Source organism: Carassius auratus, chromosome 9 (genome assembly GCF_003368295.1).
Source record: "Carassius auratus strain Wakin chromosome 9, ASM336829v1, whole genome shotgun sequence".
Lineage (NCBI taxonomy): Eukaryota > Metazoa > Chordata > Actinopteri > Cypriniformes > Cyprinidae > Carassius > Carassius auratus.
Window position 1 is genome coordinate 685603 of NC_039251.1, and position 20930 is coordinate 706532.

The window sequence follows — 20930 nt, forward strand, 5'->3', positions numbered from 1 at the left end:
CTTAGTGTTAAATATTAAAATAAATATATTTACTTTAAAATTATACATTTATGTAAATTTATATGCATGGATTATATAAATATTATTAAAGTATTTATTACATTTATTACAGCTACATGAACGTATATAATAGTATATTTAAATATTATACCAATTCTATATATTTTAATATGTAATATCTGTGCATCATGTATATTATCAAAACCCAAGACTCTCAGATAATTCAAATAAAAATATCTAAAAATTATTAACATTTTTCCTGTGCATATGTTTTTTAAGAAAGTTTTCCCAGGACAGAGTGACTGCAGTATGGGACGTACCTCTGACTCGAGATGCTCCGTGTGCTTTCTGTCTCCAGACTGACCCGCATCCACCTGTTTCTCCCTTCAGCGGGTCACATGTGGGTGATGAGCACGCCTCCGTCTGCTACTGTATGCCCTGACCGACCTCGACCGCTCTCGCTTTAAACATGAAATCATACACAAATGCACAGAAGTTCTCCAGTGGATTCCGCTGGACAGAGAGCTTGTATGTGTGTGTCTCTTCAGAAGGGAAATAATAGCAAGGGATTACAGGAGCTCATTAATTGGGACTCTTCCCCCTTAAGAATGATTGACAGACGGTTTCTGCTCAAGTAATTGCTCTAAATGGAGCTTGAATTCACCCCACAGGAGGAGGGCGACACTAATGAAGCCATTTCTCCTTCCTCTTACAAAAATCAATTGTTTTAGAGACAAAAGGATGAACTGAAAGTTTTCACTGATGCTTGTACTATTAAAACTAAACGATCTTTCACCAAAAACTGACATAAATATGTAAAAATATGTCTACTGGTAGAACATCATTGGCCTTAAAAATGATAGACCCATTACTAAAACTAATTTTCATCATTATTACACATATCCATATATTACATTTTTTATATAATATATATATATATATATATATATATATATATATATATATATATATATATATATATATAATAATATATATATATATATATGTGTGATTAATACAATTTGCAATTTTATAAAATGTGAAAAATATGACATTTAGATAATTCTGTATATTAACATAGGCCGATGACATGTGGAGCATGTCTTGGCGTGAACTGCACGCTTCACAGAAGGTATTACAGTAAATACTCAATACGGTCTCCCGTTGAATAATTAGCGGAGTAATTAAAGCAAACGACATGAGCGCAGACTCATTTAACAACTCATTAAAGAGTTAACCTAGTCAAACTCATGAGTGATCATTGCTTAAGAGATATGACCTCAGAACAAGATTAACTTGTTCACGTTCAAATGAATCCATGTAAATGATACTACTGCTTCCACCAATACGACTGTATTTGCTCATTTCTTCTATATCTGTGTAAAATATAGTACAAACTGCAATTTTTAATAAACATACAACAGAAACATTAATTTTCTGGCTTGAAGACACTTTTTGTCTTGTGTTTTTGTGATGGAATCACTGGAGAAGTCTAAAACTTTGATGGGCTAATGTAGGTTGATCAGTAACACCTTGAAATGAGGCTAAAGACACTGAAGATTTCCTCTGACCTCAATGAAGTCTTAATATACTTTGAAGAAGCTCACTTACTGTATTTGTTTTGGGTCGGTGTTAGTGTAAAGAAGTGAGACGAAACATGAAGAGTAAAGACATGGTCTGAAATTGCATGACTGCCTTAAAATATGTCTTACAAACACCCCTCAAATATCATGAAATCTACAATAAACTTGGCTCAACCAAATGTTGCAGCCAGTGCAAGTGGCTAAAACCATCCAACACAAAAGATCTCCAGGAAAGATTGCTTGCATACATTTTGCCAGATTGATGTCTAAGTCTCGTGATCCAGAGTCAATTATCAAAGGACAAGGTTGAAGATAGAAAATCCCTGGAAAGCTTAAAGTTTCATTGTAGAGCTGCATCTCACGTGCATGGGATCCCTGTTGGCTCGTGAGGCATTTGAGGATAATGGAGTTCCTAGAAAAGAATGGGAATCTATCCATCTATACATCCTCCAATCCTCCTACTTAGCAGAATCTGTTTTCCCAAATATTTTGAGGCAATGTGTCCAGTCAAACGGTAAGGTATTTTAGCGCCATTTGTTTTTAACTTGGTGGAAGCTAGTAAAACATTTACATGCTGAGAACATTTCACTTGTCCAAACATGACTAACTTCTCAAAAGCAACGCCAAATTGCATTAAAATACTCTAGAGTTTGATTGGGCTAATATGCAAATATGTCAGAATTCAATTGTGTACAGTAAACAATTGTGTTTGGGAGTGTCAACTCTCGGTCAACCAGCTGGGAGCCACTGACTGGACTGTTGATCAAACCACTCGGGAATTAACAAGACTATTGGTACAACCAGCTGGGAACCACAGAATAGACCATCGGTCCAACAAGTTGGGAACCACTGACTAGACTACTGGTCCAATGAGCTGGGAACCACCATCTAGACTATAGGTCCAACCAACTGGGAACCATAGAATAGACCACTGGACCAACCAGCTGGGAGCAAATGACTGGACTGTTGGATCAAACCAGTTGTGAATCAATAACAAGACTATTGATCCAACCAGCTGGGAACCACCATCTAGACTATTGATCCAACCAGCTGGGAACCATAGAATAGACCATTGGTCCAACCAGCTAGGAGCCACCGACTGGAGTGTTGGATCAAACCAGTTGGGAATCAACAACAAGACTCTTGATCCAACCAGCTAAGAAACCACTAACTAGACTAGTAGTCCAACCAGTTGAGAACCACTAACTAGACTAAGTAGTCCAACCAGTTGAGAACCACTGACTACACTATTGGTCCTAAAAAGTTGGGAACCAAAACTAGACTTCTGGTCCAACCATTTGGGAACCACGTCTAGACTACTTGTCTTGTTCATAGAGTCGTCTTGGGAGAAAGGTCACTTCTTGTCAACAATTTGAGTTCTCGGTTTGATTTTTGATGGGATTGGACGAGAGACAGCACAATTATTCGATCACGCTGATGTATTTCCTGAAGCTCTACGCTTGTTTCCTCATTACACTAATTGAGTACAAATTGGCTCAGAAGGTGCAGCGCAGCTATCAAGAGGATTAGGTTTATCAGATGACAACGTAAAGCCCTCTGATCCTATTAGACGCAAAGCAGCTAACGCAGAGGAGCTGTGTCAGCTCACCGGGGGAAGCAAGGAGAAACACAAGAGCCAGAAAGTTGGCTATTGTACACAATGTTTTGTAAACGGAAAGCATTTTATGCAATTCAGCTTATCACCATGACAACTAGCTCTGCTCTTTATATGCACAATCATGAGTAAAATGGGCTCGGTGAATCATACATTTTAAGAAAATGAATACCTGGTCACACCAAAGACAATAATTATATATTTAACAGTAACGATATAGTTTTGATTGAATCATTTCAAATTTAGTAGAGTCTAGACCACAAATATAATCGTCGACAACAACGTCATTGGAATTAGTTTCAAAATGTTTTTTGTTTTTGTTTATTTTTTTTCAGCTGATGAATGATAAAAACGTTGATAGCCAATCAGAATCCAATATGCTTTAATGAGCTCAAGCATTTAAAGTACCAGACAACATAACTGAAGGGTCCAAATGTAATAATCAGGGTTATGGTGCATTGGTGTGCATCCTTATATAGTTATCATTCTATGAATCTGCTTGATGAGTGTAGTTTTTGGTTGTTTATAGCTAATAGCTTTTGCTTGAAATCCCAGCCATTAAGATGACTTGCCATTTGTAAGATGGGACTTCATCTAGATTTCATGCAACAAATCATTTGTTTGCCCAAGCAAACAAGAGAACTCTTTGAAATACACTATCTACAATTTCGCCAACTTTTATGATCACATTAGGATACAAATACTATCTTCAGAGCTAACGGAGATGGACTAAAATTGAATTCCGATTTAATGGGGTCCTTAAATGGTGACATTAAAAGTCTTCACAGATGTGCAAATATTATCCGTAAACAAGATTATTTGGAACAAATGAGAATACGAAGGAAAAGTTAGCAATATAGCTTAACCCGACACTTGGTGGTAGTTTTGCTTACTGATGTTATAGCGTAAATAGCAAATCTTAGTATTATTGGTGATTTTTACTAGTAAAATGGAAGCTATTGAGATAAAAGTTTCCAGCTCACACTTGCCCCCATTAGGAAACCCACTCAATGTAAAATAAAACCGCATTTAATGGGCTAGTTTGCCCAAAATCTAAAACTCATCATTGTTTACTCGCCCTCAGAGTTGGTTCCTTCTCTTTAACACAAAATAAAGTATTTTGAAGAATCTAGGTGACCAAATAGTTGTTGGTCCCCACTGACTTTCATAGTATGGAGAAGAAAAAAAAAAGTCCTATGGAAGTCAATGTGGTCCAGAAACCTTTTGGAAACCTTGTGGAGGAGAGGATTTTAGTAGTAAATATGAGGGAAAAATCTGCACGTTTAAAACAATATTTGGCCTCAACTGTATTATTGCATGGCATGTTGGGTAGGTCTCTAAAAAATGGACCAATCCTGTTCAGAGTGACTTGCATGCATTTATCCTGCAGTGTTGTCCTCCCCGGTCTCCTGAAATCTTTTAGTAATCTGTAGATTAGCGTGTAAGACCCTCTGTCGACCAAGTGAATGCACGACTGTGTGTAGTTTACCTGTACAGCGATTAACCTAACAACCATATGGAGGCTCACACTGGAGCTCAGCATCGAAGCAACCAACGCAATTATTAGCGGTCAATTGCATAATATGTAGTAAGATGCGTCACAACTGCTAAACTAATCATCATTTCAAGGTGGTTCTGTAATATGTGGCTCTTGATGAGTCAAGTAGTAGTGGTTTGATCAAACATCTTACAGTAAGTACTAAAACTATACTGTGCTCCAGACATGAATGATTTCTCAAATCTGCACAATGTGACTGCATAGCACCCCAACTTTTGCATCGGTAAACATCACATGCCATCAAAAATTAAAATCTTGCTTTTGTTAGTAACATACTACTGGTTAGTAATGCTTTTTTAAACCGCTTTCAGAGGTTTGTGCTGCATCGGTGACTGTATTATGCCCTTAATTTGTGTTTTTGGCCCCGTTTGCCCCTGCAGGATCAAAAGACAGTTTATGCGCTTCACAGCCCAGAAAGAACAAGGTTAAACTTTCCTCCTTAACACTTAATCTGATACTCTTAACGTTGTTAAAGCTGAATTCCTCTGTAGACGCTGACGTGCTTCGGCCTTTAATCGGCTGATTAGATGCTTCACCTGTCAATCAAATGGTCTTCTCCGCCCCTTATTCTAAAAGGGTCCGCAGGCTCCTCCCACTCTGACATCACTGAGTAAATCTTTCCATGACTGGGAGAGATAGATTTAAAGCATGAGGCACGTATACCCATAAAAACAAGCACGCAAACAGACACTTATAGCTCTTTCCCATGCTACAATATTTCATAGTGATGACTATCAAGCACTATAAATAGCAAACGCATTAAAGTATTATAACAGTACTTCACATGGCTAACTGTATTCCAAGTCTTCTGAAGCCATCTGATAGCTTTATTTGAGAGCAAATTTTTCAAATTCATAATACATACACAAACACATTATGTAATACCTGAAGAAGAAGACACTGGCAAAGAGTAACTGATGTTGGTTGTTTTAATAGGATTAAATTAGATCAATTAATATTTGGTTTCTAAAAAACATCCCTCTGCACTGGATGTGGTCTCATTTTTGCTCTCAAAACTTCAAAAATGAACCCATAAGTACGAGAACAGTAAACAGGTCATGCTGGACTTAAATGAGAATTTGACATCCATAAATATCACACGATTATCAGTGAGATATGGCTGGACATCGGCGCGCTGTGAGTACCTATAGCTGTTGCCATTCTGACAGTTGTTTATATACAGCTTTCAAAAAAGAATAAGAATTTAAAAACATGCTCATCACAGAAGAGGTGTATTAGAGTTAGTGCTTGTATAGGTTGTTTATTATGTATTTTTAAATAAATTAATCGAACCAGCCAAAAATATTTAGAAAACCAATTATAATTTAAAGAGACGATGTCTAAGTAATTGTAAGAATGCTGCATCAATTCAGTTGAGTCCTTGTCTCAGATTTTTTGTCAATACTTTGCTTAGGATGTTCTACATAAAATTGTTCTGATCAAAGCCACATGACTCGGCTGTTTTGGTCCTGATTCAGACCTTTGCAATTACTGTGGAATTTCAGGAGTGGCTGCATAACACGCCAATTACGTTTTTATCACTTGCATAGAGAGTAAGAGCCTTGTTTGCTTGCCCTATTTGATTCAGAGGGACTGTTGTGGACAGATGAGGGGGACAGATGCACGAAGACTTGGTGATCTTAGAGGTCGCAGCTGCTGTTGACTGACTAACACTGCATTGTGCTCGATGCCAAACCACTTCTTTTTATGTTTGCATAGCAAAGATACTGTAATTTCAACTCATGTTTACTATATAATCAGGAGAAGATTCATCTCTTATTTGTTTGGATGCTCATGTCGTTCCACATTTTTGAGCGGGTCTGTTCCTTTATGGATGACGTGCGGAGATCTTTTCGTTTAATAGGTGTTTGGATGTACTTTAAACACAGGGTTGTTTTACTCCCTGAAGTGCTGCTTACGATAGCTAAGAGCTCAGCTATTTTCCTGCAGTCTATCATTAGAATGAGTCATGAATATCAGTTCTTTACAGTTGACTTGAGAGGGAGCTTAGAGCTCACAAGTGGGTCTTCATCAAACCTTAAAGTACAAGCTCTTGACTGGTATCATGACTCTAGAGTTATGTCATGTTCTAGCTCAAGGAATGATGTAAAAGATGTCATTTCAGTTCATAGAAAGGTTCTGACTTGTATTTTTTGTGCCCCACTTCTTAACGACTATCCTGACAGGCCCTGCCTCACTGTGGGCATGTTTAGACCAATACATTCAGGTTTAAAGAGGTTGTTTGTAGTAGTTACTGCTATATGATTACACCCTGAAAGATACCAATTCTGTTTGTGCTCCAGAACAAAAAAATCAATAAATGGAGAAGCAGAAAGTGTGAATGTGCTTTAGCTCAGGTGAGAGAATCCCTCTTGAAATGACTGGGGATGGTCAAGCGTGGAGAAAAGCCTGACCTGAGTATCGCAGTGACACCAAGTAGAAAGACAGAGTAGGGTCAACCAGCTCTTGGCCTCAAGGTCATGAATAGCAACAGAGGTCCCCGGGGTCATGGGTGAGAAACACATACTCTTTATCTCCAAAAAGTCAGAGGAATCATTAGTAGAGTATCTAGAATAAACTCTTTATATACTGTAGTTGAAGAATAGGTCCTCCCTTATGAGGTTTGTTCATTATTTACTATGAACTGTATTTGTAATTTGGTCACAGTGTCTGCACCATCTCGGTCTCTCCGCTCTGCTGGTTCTCTTACTCTGTACCAGCCTCGTTGTAAACTCAAAACTATGGGGTGGGAGGTCTTTCTCTTGTATTGCTCCCAGGTTGTGGAATTCTCTGCCTTTTCCTAATGCTCCGTCTTTCGATTGTTTTAAGAAATTACTCAAAACATATCTTTAGTGAAGCTTTTCAGTTATAATCTTTACAGTTGTTCTTGCCATTGTTATTACTATGTTGTCATTGTGAATTGTTATCATGGAGTAGTGTTGTTTCTTTTATTTGTTTTTTTCTATATATACTGTTGTAGCGCATTGAGTGTAAGAGGCACATTACAAATAAAATGTATTGTAATGTACATATATATATTATATATATATATATATATATATTATATATATATATATAATATATATATATATATATATATATATATATGTATGTTTATTATTTATTTATTTTATTTTCTTAAACTAGGCACTACATGAAAATATAGTTTTTTAAGTTTGAGCAACAAATTGTCATTTATAACAGGATCTGGTTAAGCCAACAGTGCCCAGTCTGCAGTTCAGGGCAGGGCAGTCCAACATTATTCCTGCGGTAATTTCACCTTTTTCTCATTCTTCAGGTAAACTGTACATGACCTCTGCAGTATTATGGCACTTAGCACAGTCTGCATTCTTCTCATTGCTCTCTTCAATAAGAGCCACTGTAATCCTCATCAGAACCTGAGAATGCAGGGAGACTCTCACACAGAATAAATGTCCAGGCATCTCTATTCAGTTACCTTGGCCACAGTCCAGGTGAGACCGTTAAAGGGTCTATTTAATCTTAACTTGACGAGAGCACTTTGGAAAAGAATCTCTCATCATCTCCGGAATTAGATCCGCACACGCCACAAATCAGATGCGTGGAAAGCAGTGGCCAGCGTAATGGGGCACTTAGGTCTGGGTTTCTGAACCCAGTGTGTTTTTGGATGAAGCACTCTGACCGGTTAATTAAGCTGAATAGAAACGTTCTAGAAGAGTAATAAGCAGCTTTTGGACAAATTAAATTATTCAGACACATGAATTACTCATTTACACCCAATTATCAGCACTTATGTTTAAATTTAACTCTCAGGTTAACTAAATTCCAATGTTTGCAGATGGAGTTGTGTTAGTCTTATGATTAGGAAATGCAAAAAGAAGTGCATTAATTCAGATCTTAGTGATTACAAAGCAGCACATTTTAGAGAAGGGAAGTGTTACGCCCTTTGGGGCGTATCTGTTTCTCTGCAAATCTCCTGATTACTCTTCCTACCTACCATTCATTGCCAACAACTGCCAGCTATCTATTCATCATAACCAAACACTTAAACTGTAACTCTTTTTTTATTTTAATTTTTTTTTAAAAAAGAACAAGACTAAGAACATATTTGTTAGACCCTTTTACTGGCAAGTTTTGCTTACAATCTGTTTTTGTGAGTCCTTTGTGAATTTCAGACCTACTATTGTGTGGAGGCTTGGCCCACTGCCTTCCTTGCTGTGTGTATGATTCTTGTGCTGGATGTGAATAAGGGACCCATCACATTGTGCAGCACAAAGACTCATTTACTTTGTTTACTTGCCTAGTTTAGGATGTCAGTGGATGTTGTCTTCTGTGTAGTCAGGTTGAGTTGAGACTATTTTAGTCAGCTTCCCTTTTCTTTTGTTAGTGTCTTTGGCAACACCTTTTCTCCTTTTTGCTCCTTTTGTTTATTAATTATTGAGTCAGTCAATAGACCATATATATGAAGCTCATTTTTTAAATTGGTTTTTGGGATAAAAGTCTCTGGTTGAAAACTCTGGCCTTAGACCTATCAAAGTGCAACATGCAGAAATGTTTTTAATTTAATAGATGATTATTAAAAGAGATGTATGAAAATTCTAGTATCATTTCATCATCATGTTGTTCCAAATCCTTAAGACTTAACTTTCTTTTTCGAATAAAAAGAAATCTTCATTTGCTACATATTTTGTCATAGTTTTTCTTTCCCATCCATATAAAGTCCATCAAATATAGTAAACCGAAGCTCAGACAAGCTTGCCTGACGCACAGAAACCATGAAGTTTGTTCTCAGCCAAGTATGTTTATGCAAGTATTGTACATCATGCAAGTACTGTATATGTGCACTCATATATTTCCAGTAATATTCTGCTGTAAAACTAATAGGACTGCAAGAATTTATATAAAATGATAAATTGATGCTTCACCAAATTTCTAACTGACCCTCTGATGGTCACAAATGATGTCACAAAAGCTATTCTTTTTAAAATTTTAATAAATCATTTAGTTTTGTGTGTGTGAAAAATGTTATGGTAACACTTTAGTATAGAGACCAATTTCTCACTCTTAACTAGTTGCTTATTAGCATGCATATTGGCTGTTTATTAGTACTTCTAATCACATATTCTGCATGACCATATCCTACATCCTTGTCTAATACATAAACTTAAAAACTATCTTACTTACTCTAATCAGGAGTAATTTGGAGTTTACTGAGGGGAAAAGTCGCAATTAATAGTTTGTTAATAGTGAGAACTGGACTTTAAAATAAAGTGTGACTGATATTATAAACTTTAAGAACTTCTTGGATCCAGTGTGAGCCCAAATCATTTGAACATCTGTAGTCATGCTGGATTTCGCCAGATCTCATTCAGTTAGATATCTTGTTCAGAGCCATATGCTTCACCTGCAGTTAGTGATACCTGAGCCCATGTTTCTCCCAGGGCCCCATCCAGCCTCTCGCTGTGGCCTCAGAGGCAAATGGACAAACTCATCTCCATTTCCCCAAGCCCAGTGAGGCAGACAAAAGGAAGCCCTGTTGCGGGGCTCTGATCTCTCTGAACCTGCGGGCCAGAGAAACAGGAAGGCTTCTGAGAGTCTGCAGGAGAACGGGCGAGCGAAAGAGCGTGTGCGCTGTAATCAGTTGGCCAATTAAATCAGACCCTGGTCTCTCACCCCCATGTAATGAGAGAGACTGACACTCAAGGGTTCCTTTCTCAACATACGAACCTTGGAAGGGATAACTCTTCTTTGTATGCACAGATAAGCTATACACATTTGTTATGTGCTGGTTACCATTTAAAATTTACCAATTTTTACCAAGATTAAATAATATTTGTGATAATTATGAAAGGCAGTTAGTCTAAGTAGTCTAAAGGCTTTGGGACAGAAGACCAATTTGCTTCTCAGTTCATGATGTACTTCTGACAGTATTCCTTTAGATAGACCCGTTTTTAACTTGGATGGACTAATGAAGGGTTGAGACACCAAGTGCACATTCTCAGAATTTCTTTAAAGCTTTCTAAGCTGCTTTTAGGTGTCATGTACCAAAAAGTAATCATAAGAGCCCACAAAGAAATTTAACGCTAAATATAAGAAGCGTGTAATTTTACCAGGGTGGCCGTTGATGCCCTTAAAATTGCTGTGGAAAGAGACGTTCAGCTTCCCTTTCTGAAACCTTTTTCATGGTTCAGTTCAGGTGCCAAACGGTGTGGCTCACTCCTCTGATCTTACAATCTTATCGACTCCAAACTTTTAAGAAGTAGTTTTGTCAGATATGTATAAGCTTTGATTTAGTTTATTTTTAACATGTTGCCTTGAAAATATATCCTTTCATTATATTAGAATTTGCCTTTGTTAGCCAAGATGCTAAGTATTACATTTACGTTTTCTATAATCATTGGAAGTTTGTAGATTTGTTAAGTTATTAATTATTGTTTAAGTAAACTGAACTGCAGGTCACAGCTAGTTCAACTTCAGGTTTTTTCAGGACAGCAACAGTGGGAATGTTTTGATGGCTTTTTGTAGTCAGGATATTAAGGTACGTGCCTAAGCAGAAATTGACTTAAACTTAAAAATTAAGACTAAAATCTTCACTAAATGTGTAACAACTAGTGCTGGTCTTCTCACAATTGAGAATTATCTACTACAAGCTTCTTTTTCTATCCTAACTTACCATGACCCTCATCTTCACACACACATAAATACACACCTCAGGGATTTTCCACACAAATCTCTCTTAGGCACGACTAGACCTGATCGGATAACAGAAAGGCATTATCCTGAATTTATGACTGTACGTCACCTCCGTTATCCACATGACTTAGCCTGAAGGAAATAATGGAAATCTTTACATGGCAGTTTTATATAACAATAAACAATTGCCATTCTGATGTTTATCTGTTGATGGAAAAGATTGTGCAAGTTAGTAATAGATTTACAGAATGAACAGATTTAAACTATTAGCCTACATCCTTCCCTAACAAATAAAGACCGGAATAAATAAATTACCACGATCTGCTCATTTTCTTTCTTTTATTCTCAGTACTAATCGATACTTAGTACTATTTAATTAAAAAATTGTTTCATTTAATTTGAGTTCAAATGCATTTGTGAGTTAATTTATTATTTAAAGTGACTTTAGAATATAAAAAATTAAAATATGACTTAAATGTAAAGCACAAATAGTTTTTTTATTAAAAGATGTCTGCTAGTCCACCCGAGTACTAATAGCCCCCCCGTATTGTCCTCAGGCCTCTGTGTTTTACAGCCTACATGTCTGTGTGCTGACTTGGTCAGTATTGATAAAGGAGTGGAAAGGCACCAATCACAAATGAGCAATAAAAGGAGTCACACAAAGCCCCCTTGAGTTTATATCCTTGACCTGGTGTGTTTATGACGGTCCTGTCTTCCTGTGAAGGTGGGCTCACGTACCTAACCAGTGACTGACCAATGAAAGACAAAGAAGATTGTGTAGGAAAAATCCTGAACTCTTTCAGTCCAGAGAGGAAATGAAGATGTTTGTCAAGTAAGCAGTCTGGATAGATAGATAGATTTAACTGTGTGGTTACTCTAATTGTTTTCCCTTTTTTATCAGCTGTTTCTTAAGGAGGAAAGTCGTTTAAGAGAGAAAGTGGAAGCGATTTATCCATTTGAGGATCTCAACAGGAAGTCTCAGGTAACTGGAACATTTGAATGTTTGAGTTGTTCTTTCAGTGTTGCCATGCCATGATGATTCATGAGCTTGGTAGATATATACACACTTGAGTGTGTGGCGTACTTGAAATTCTGCCAGTGTTACTGTGTACTGAGCAACATGGAGGTCTTAGAAATATTGCTTTGATGTCACTTTCTGCCCATATTCCAAAAGAAATCTGATACCTCAAAGTGTCTTGGAACCGGGGCGTTTGGGTCTTTAAAGCTTATTTTTCTAACACATGCTAAGCTTTCAGTTATGACATATTTCAAGAGACATGACATGTGGGTTTAAGTGTTTTTCACTTGAATGCTCAGGATCTGGGTCGGACTTATGCAGGTGCCTCCAAGTGAACTGTGGGAATGTTTTTTTTTTAATCTTTATTTTCAGACAAATTGTTTTTAAATTGCTAGACTTAGGATCACATTTACGAGAAGGTTGTTGAGGAGCATTAAATCATGCCAATCATAGGACAAAAAGCTAGATTGGTCCAGTACATCTGAAGATTGGCCTTAAAGATTAGATTTCATGTGACATCACATTTCTTCCCCAGTTTCTTCACATTCCTCTTTTTTTTCAACTGTAACCTCAAAGAAGCAGAAATAGAGCACTGTATAATGTAATGAAATGGATCCACCGGCCCTCAGGCCATCAGAAAAGCCCTCCGGCCCTTGAGACACCTATAGAAGAGCACGTCATGTGTCCTGTTTTATCTGTCAAAAGACAGAAATCTGCTGGTTTCAAAACAAAGTAGTAAATCTGTCAGCAGTGTGTTCCAGTATAAGAGATGACAGAGAAATATAGTATTCCTGGACATATACTGTACATCTTGTTTTGGCATTTATGTTTGCAAATCTCCTTTGAGTATGAACCCAGTCTGACTTTTACCATCCCTTAAGAACACAAGATAAGACATAAATAAAGCATGTGGCTGTAAGTGACTCTTAATAGCTATGGAGTCTATTTCTGAAAGACCAGGAAGAAAAGTCATATTAATTACATTTCTCTGGCTCATTGAAAATAGTGGATTAACTCATTCTAAGACTAACTGAAGAAAGACCCTGAAGTCACAACAATTTGTACTTGATTCCTTCCTTTCCAATCCTGTTGAGCCTCTGTTTTGAAATCGTCACTGTGGAAGATGCTTTCCCTGGAGGCAGGACAAGACAGTGGCTGATTAGCATTCTCCACTAAAATGTGTTTAAAGAACCGTTTCTTATTTTTATAGAAATAGTGCCATGACATAAACCATAAAGCTTTAAACCTTCACTTAAAGACATAAATGGGGAAAAACAAACTGTCTATGGCCAAAAGGCAGTCGTGAAATATTCAGGAATGTATTTGAGAATATCACCAGTGTTTTATTTGGTTATTCAAAGGATAATCCACCATTAATTTTTAGGGATTTTTAAAAGCCCTGGTTAGTCTGGGAACATTCCTGTAATTCTAACCCTGTCAGCACATCAGGCTTTTATAAAGCTCAAAGGATGCACTAAAACTCACGGTGGTGTGATGTTTACACAAGACTGGAAGATTTCACAGCTGTATATTTACTGTGACAGCCGTGAGGGACAGCTAGAGCTGAAGCTATCATATGAGCAGTGCTGTATCATATTTCATTGATATTCCACATGTAGTTTTTTATGGGGACTGGCAGAAGGCTATACTGTAATATATTTTAGTACATGATATTCATATTGTATCAGAAAGTCAGTGGTAACACACAGTATGAAGCCTGTATTTCCTGTTATTGAGGTGTTGATGTGATTTGTACACTCAGCAGTCTTTTCCTCACTTCACTCACTGATGATCTCACCTCTCAATGGCAGCTCTCCATAGATGAATAACACATACTGTACTGCTAACTGTTGCTGCTGCTCGCAGTTATACTGTAGGTCAAATTATTTTATAAGATGTAATTTAATTTGTGATTTATTCGAAGTATATCACAGTAGGTAAATTCCCCTTGAGGAACTAAAGCCTAAATAACCTGCATGCCACATTGGTAAAAAATAAAATAAAGTAAGGCGATCCCTGCTCATTTCCATGTGTTAGCAGTCCTGGCTCAAATTCAACTGTTTATTTTCCCCATGCAAGTGCATGACAGAAGGTTTAATCATGGTGATGCTTGGTTCTGAAATAAAAAGCTTTATTTATGATACGCTAAATAACCACCTCTCTAAGTAGGTGTTGTATAATGCACTACCATTAAAGTGTGTCTTTTTGTTTTGTTTTTAAAAAGGAAATTGGTAATTACTTTTTTAAATGAAAAATAAATAAATGAATAGAAAAGTTATTTTAAATTGTAAGATGTAAGATCCTCATGAATAGTTTTTACAATACAGTGAATGAATTGAATCTCCCTGCTAGAGATTTCTAAGTAATAAAGCAATCGACTTTGCAAACCCCCAAAGATTATCAAGTACCTCTTATCATTAGTGGGTTTTAGTGTTGATCTCTACAGATTTAGCAAAAGTCAATGCATGAATCACTCATATAGTGTAATGAGGAAAGTACAGTTCATGTGTTCTGGGTGTTCCAGAGGTTAAGGAGATGGGGTGTGAGCTAAGTGTGTTTGTGTGAATGCTAATTACATGGACTAGACTGGCTTGACACCACACTGTCACTGACTTCACACAAAGGCTAGAGGCTCCACCCCCACAATGCACCTGCCGTCCAATCAGAAGCCTGGGTTTTCAGGAGGGTTGGGGTCAGTGGTTTCTTTTCTGTTGTTGTGAGAGAGAGCTGAAATGGAAAATGTCTTCTAAGCTTTCTCTTTCCTTTTCCTTTTCCTTTTCCTTTGAAAGTCTCAGTCAAGACAGGAGCCTCTGCACATTTATCAGGGAATCTGTCTACTTGGCCTGTTAAACCTATAAGCTTTCCATGCAGACAAAAGGTAAGTCTTTGTTGTGTGTGTATATATATATATATATATATATATATATATATATATATATATATATATATATATATATATATATATATATATATATAAAATTTATGCATGTTTTGTGTAAATATCATTTAGTGTGATATTTGTATGGGATGAGTAGGTATGTGTTTTTTAAAGGCATAAGTTTCTGTAAATTCTAAATATCAGATTCTAACAGATGTTTTATATATATATATATATATATATATATATATATATATATATATATAAAGTTACTATGTTAAAAGTCTTGGTTATTCAGGTAGCTTCACAGATCACTGAAGCAATCAACAGGCCTCTGAAGTTCTCACAACAGTCAGACAGAACTGGCCTCTAGAACTCATTTACATTTTCATTTCACTTAAAGATATTTACTGTCAAAAAATGCATTTAAATATCCAACTAGACTACGGTTTTGATCTAAAATCCAACCATGTTTCAGAATGCAGCCTTTGTGTATGTAAGAATGAGCGCATGTTTGTGTGGTTTTGAAATCAGCATAAAAATGCCAAAATAAAGATGCATGCAAATGGCCATTTTATGCTCTTCACTCTTAATGAACTGCTTTTAAGACCCTACATGTGCTCTGGCTGGTTTGTGACCTAAGAACACTTATGTTTGGAGCTGAAAAGCTTCAGACTGCAGGCCCCTGTGTGTGTTTTAACCTCTAGGTCAGTGGAGCTGATTGCTGTTGTGCTGTCAGTCATTATATATGTGTGATCTCTCTTTACTCTGCTAGAGACCTTAGGAGAAGATTGTCACTGCCACAAGATTAATGACACTCGTCTGTTTGCTTTTAAACCATATGCTGTCTGCAGATGAAGGAGAGCCTGTGCAATTCTGTGTACTAAACTGATGCTGAGTGCTTGATTTAAGTCATTTGAAAAGTAAAATATATGTATTTAAAGAACTTGCCCACAGCATGTTTCGCTGATGCACTCTCATGTTTTTTCAAACAGGAAATAAGTTACGCAGTAGGCAAACGTCCATCACACACAGTGAGATTGTCAATGCTGTGTAACTAAACTCTGATGGATACAAGCACTAGAGCATGTTAATGTCCTCAGAGAATGTGTTCAGCCTTAATCATTAACCTCTGAGGTCACCGTGCCTTACTGCTTCTTAAAATGCCAGGGGCAGGTGCAAGACATTTCAAAAATGGGGGCGGAAGACGTGGATGGGGACTTTAGTCCCTCGTCATCAGTTATTAGGCTGGATTTTGGTTTCCTGCTTAAAAATGTAGGTACTTGCAATTGAAGTACTGTACCTGAGGGCTTTATGTAAATGGTCATGAATCCAGCTCATTCAGTTAATTGAATAATGCATGAAATTAATACTGTTTGGATGATTAGAATTCATATGTTGTGCTTCTTCAGAGTATGAGCCTTTTGCTGTAATTAAAAGAAGTAATGTGTGAATCCATCCATCCATCATCTCTATTTCTGTTCTGTTATTTAGGCATTTGTGATTAGTGGTTATTCTGTCATAGGTATAGTTCAATTCTGTCATTAATTACTCATCCTCATGTCATTGCAAACCCATAAAACCTTTGTTCATTTTCTGAACACAAATTAAAATATTTGTATGTAATCCGAGAGCTCTTTGGCACTTCATAATGCAACCCTAATCTTTTGAACGTGCATCAAAGACTGAAACAGAAAGAGACTTAAACTTTATCTTCGACTGTTTATTTTAGGAGTCACTATCAGTGTTTTAAACATGGCAGCAGATCTGGCCTTAGTCACTGTTCTCGTCCAGCTTCTTGTTGATTTGGTGACAGGTGACAGCATTGACTTCTACAATATCATGCCTGCTGTAGAAGGTGAGTTTGTTTATTCCAGGTCATTTAGTTGTTTTCTTCATTCATTTTAATTTTGTAAACTTCCAGTGACTTTATAGCGATACTATAACACAGTGTTCATGTCTGTGCAGCCACCCCATACCCCAAGAGTTTCAAGTGCTTCACATGTGAACAGGCCTTAGACAACTACAGCTGTAACCGCTGGGCAGAAGATGTGTGGTGTCCTCAGAGTGAGTTTCCTAAACAAACCCACCACTCTCAGATCTGCACAGTTGTCTCTAGATCACTAGCAAAACCTGTTTCTTCATTTACAGATACTCAATTTTGTATGACAATACACCACTTCAGCCATCATGGAAAGACAAAATTAGTTACCAAAAGATGTGCTGTGCGTGAAGAATGCCAGTTAGCTGGCTGTAGACATCACAAAAACACACACCATGTGAGTATTCACATGCACATTATTCCACTCATACCCATGTATAATATCTAACATCAAAACTATTCACTTGCAAAATGTGTTTCTGTCTTGCAGGAGTGCATTTCTTGCTGTGAAGGGATGGTTTGTAACGTAGAGCTGCCGACCAATCACAGTAATGCAGTGTTTACCCAGAGACAAACCCAAAGCTCGGCAGCACCCACTTTCAGGATCTGGGATTGTGTGACCCTGCTGGTCCCAGTTCTCCTGGGACTGCTACCATTGTGATCCTCAGTCATAAGAACCTGTTCGGTGATGAACAGCACTGCAAATCATTGAGACTGAGGAGACGTCATCCACACTGGAATATTAATACAGTCAGATGGATGTTTTCATTAAGGTCACACACTGTAATATAATGCAGGAGAAAGCTAGCGTTCCCATTCATCTCAGTGGCAGGATGTCGCACTCGCAGGATTCTCTCTAAGAATGTGATTGGCATCTTTGCTGATGGGCTCGCAGATGTTCTCATGACTGATCAGTGACTAATCACTCTGGAGCCGCAAGAAAAATTACATCATGGCTTGACTGATTGGGTAATGAACCACAAGAAGAAGAGCACTTACTAGTGACTGTCTGGAGCTGTAATATAAGTCAATTTCACACTTGGAGGCTCCCTTCAAAAACAGTTGTGGACAATGAATAATCTACAATAATATAATGACATGTTTGTGACTTATACATTGCTTAAAATTATTTTATTCTCTTAGAAAACACAATGACTTGGAGTGGAGACAGATGCATTTTGCAACCAAATGGTGTAGTGGCAACTCAACTATGCAAATCAGCAAAACCATATCTTCATTTTTCAGCGAGGAGACAGCCAGTGGTTGAGGAACTGTGTGCACGGGAAGTTGCTGTGTCAGGAAGATCTGTCAATGGAGTACTTTTGCTTCTAATCACTGCTTACTAATGACGTGCTAAATAGGACAGAGAACCAGACGGGTTGCAAAACAGCATTTAGCAACTAAAGCAGTGGAATTAACTTATACTGCCTCACTGGATTTGTATTGAGCAAATTGAGGCTCACACACTGAGCATTAGAAGTGTCAATGTGGGATGTTCCTGTGGCTCTGGTCCCAGATTCTGTCTCACAGGCCGAGCACAGCAATGAGAGGACGCGGGATGTGTTGTTCTAGTTTTCTAAATGGTGTGAATGTCTCTAAAAGAGATCTGGATTGCTGCATAAATATCAGTGCTTTAAGAAGGTGGACCTGCATCATGTAAAAGCAGTGATTCATTAATTACAATTAGGTATATTTTGAATTATTCAGTCTTGACTATTGCAAATGCTGTCATGTTTTACTTTCCCGAAACTATTCCTAAGGTGTTCATGGACAAATACTCTGTTATTATGCTACTAATATTTCCCTTACGGCATTACATGAAAATTCACTTTCATCTATTTTCTAAATATATTTTATTTATTTTATTGTGAATGATGTTAAAAAAAAGTTTAACCTCATAACTTTTAACCAAAATGTCCTAAACCACACCACTGACCTTCAACCTAATGCAAGTTTGCATTTAGCTGTTTTGCCTTCATCCAATCAAGAACTGATAAGTAGTATTGAGTCTTCATCCTACATTTTTATTTTCTTATTTGATAGTTTCACTCGGAATCAAAATACTGAAGAAAAGTATACTTTAATTTGTCATCAAAACTTTGAAAATGTAATTAAAACTCATAAAAAACAACCTTTTTATATAGTCTATATCATTTTTGCAATTTTCAGTAATTGTTTTAATTTTTAGTCATGGCATATAAAAAACAATTTTAAATAGGAAATTCTGTATGTAAAAAAAAACCCTAAGAAGACCTAGTTCTAAAACCGTTTTATAGATGTTAATGTACAAACCTCACAACGCGGCTGTGTTCCTTCTCATGAATGTTGAAGTGAGTTATGATAAATAGTCTTGTTTACGTTCACTGGGTTGATTGAGTGTGTAAACGGTTTCTCATCTCTTTAATCTATAACATACCGCTGTGCTTTTTGTATAAGAGCAGCAGGGCTACGTTTTTAAAATTCCTTCCACGCTGATCTGAGGACAGTTTCTGTCTTTTCACGTGAGAATGCCCAGGTTTAAATTTTGAGGAGGGAGCTGAACCTCAAACAGCACAAAAGAGCAACTTCCCCCCCAGAGCTCTGAGAACAATAAAAACATTCCCAAGAGGATCTCAGTGTGGGACACAAAGCCGTGGACCATTAATATCATTGCTGTCTGGAATAATGAGGGGTTTTTTTCTCTAAACCAAACATGACATATGGTTCTTCCTCTAAAATTGTTGCAGAGGAAATGAGATTTGCTTTCCGTGTAGCTGCTTTATACTGACTTATGAAGTTAAAGTGTGTGTGTGTGTGTGTGTGTGTGTGTGTGTGTGTGTGTTCCTGCTCCGCTGACTGTCTCGTCGTGTGTGCTGTTTGCTCTGGCTGCTGGCTGTCTTTGTTCTGGTTTTATTAGGCGTGGAGTTGGAGTCTGTCACTTTCAGGCTTTGGAGAGTTGTTTATCTCCCTTTGAGGAAAACCGTATCAGCGCTGCTGCTCTCATCTGCACCGCATGTGTCTCTACTATTCAGAACCTAGTCTGTTCAGATGAGAAGACAGAAAGCTCATGTCTCTTCCATCTAGAAGCATTGCTGTGAGAATCCTAGCCAACCAAAAGACATTGTAACTAATTAAAACTTTTCACAGTATGTTTTATTGCATAGTGCTGTGCATAGATTACCATTGGATTTTTTTTTTTTTTTAAGAAAGAAATTGTTATAGATAAAGAGAATAATAAATTATTATTATATAATAATGATAATAATACTAATTTAGGTCATTAAAGGGATACTCCACCCCAAAATGTAAATTTTGTCATTAATCACTTATCCCCATGCCAAACCCGTAAAAGCTTCGTTCATCTTCGGAAAACAATTTACAATATTTTGGATGAAAACTTTGGTGGCTTGAGACTGTCCCAAGTTACACTGTCAAGGTCCAGGAAAGTATGAAAAGCATCGTCAGAATAATCCATCTGCCATCAGTGTTTCAACTGTAACGTTATGAAGTGATTGAGAATACTTTTTGTATGTGAATAAAACAAAAATATAATTTTTTTTTAACAATACCTTTGTCAAAAATCTCCTCTGTGTCTCTCCACATCACTCAAACTGCTCCTCTGTATCAGCCGCGCCACAAGGATGTGCTGTTTTCTTTCCAATCAAAGCATAAATACATGTAGCAACAGCACATCCTTGTGGCACTGCTGACACAGAAGAGTGTAGGCAATGTGAATGATGTGGAG

General features: G+C 37.2%; 1 protein-coding gene across 4 annotated transcripts; it reads left to right on the forward strand.

Annotated features, from left to right (window-relative positions):
* The first annotated feature begins 12144 nt into the window (after positions 1–12144).
* On the forward strand, positions 12145–20358 carry LOC113108121 (ly6/PLAUR domain-containing protein 6B-like). 4 transcript variants are annotated; one of them, XM_026270949.1, is made up of 7 exons: positions 12145–12260; positions 12330–12410; positions 15236–15324; positions 17057–17182; positions 17293–17391; positions 17476–17603; positions 17697–20358. In XM_026270949.1, the coding sequence occupies exons 3-7, from the start codon at positions 15312–15314 to the stop codon at positions 17865–17867; spliced, it is 537 nt and encodes a 178-aa protein (XP_026126734.1). In that variant the 5' UTR covers positions 12145–12260; positions 12330–12410; positions 15236–15311; the 3' UTR covers positions 17868–20358. The 4 variants fall into 4 exon arrangements, with proteins under 4 accessions (XP_026126734.1, XP_026126737.1, XP_026126735.1 ...); XM_026270950.1 differs by having other exon boundaries at positions 12159–12260; positions 12342–12410; XM_026270952.1 differs by lacking the exon at positions 15236–15324.
* The last annotated feature ends 572 nt before the right edge of the window (positions 20359–20930 follow it).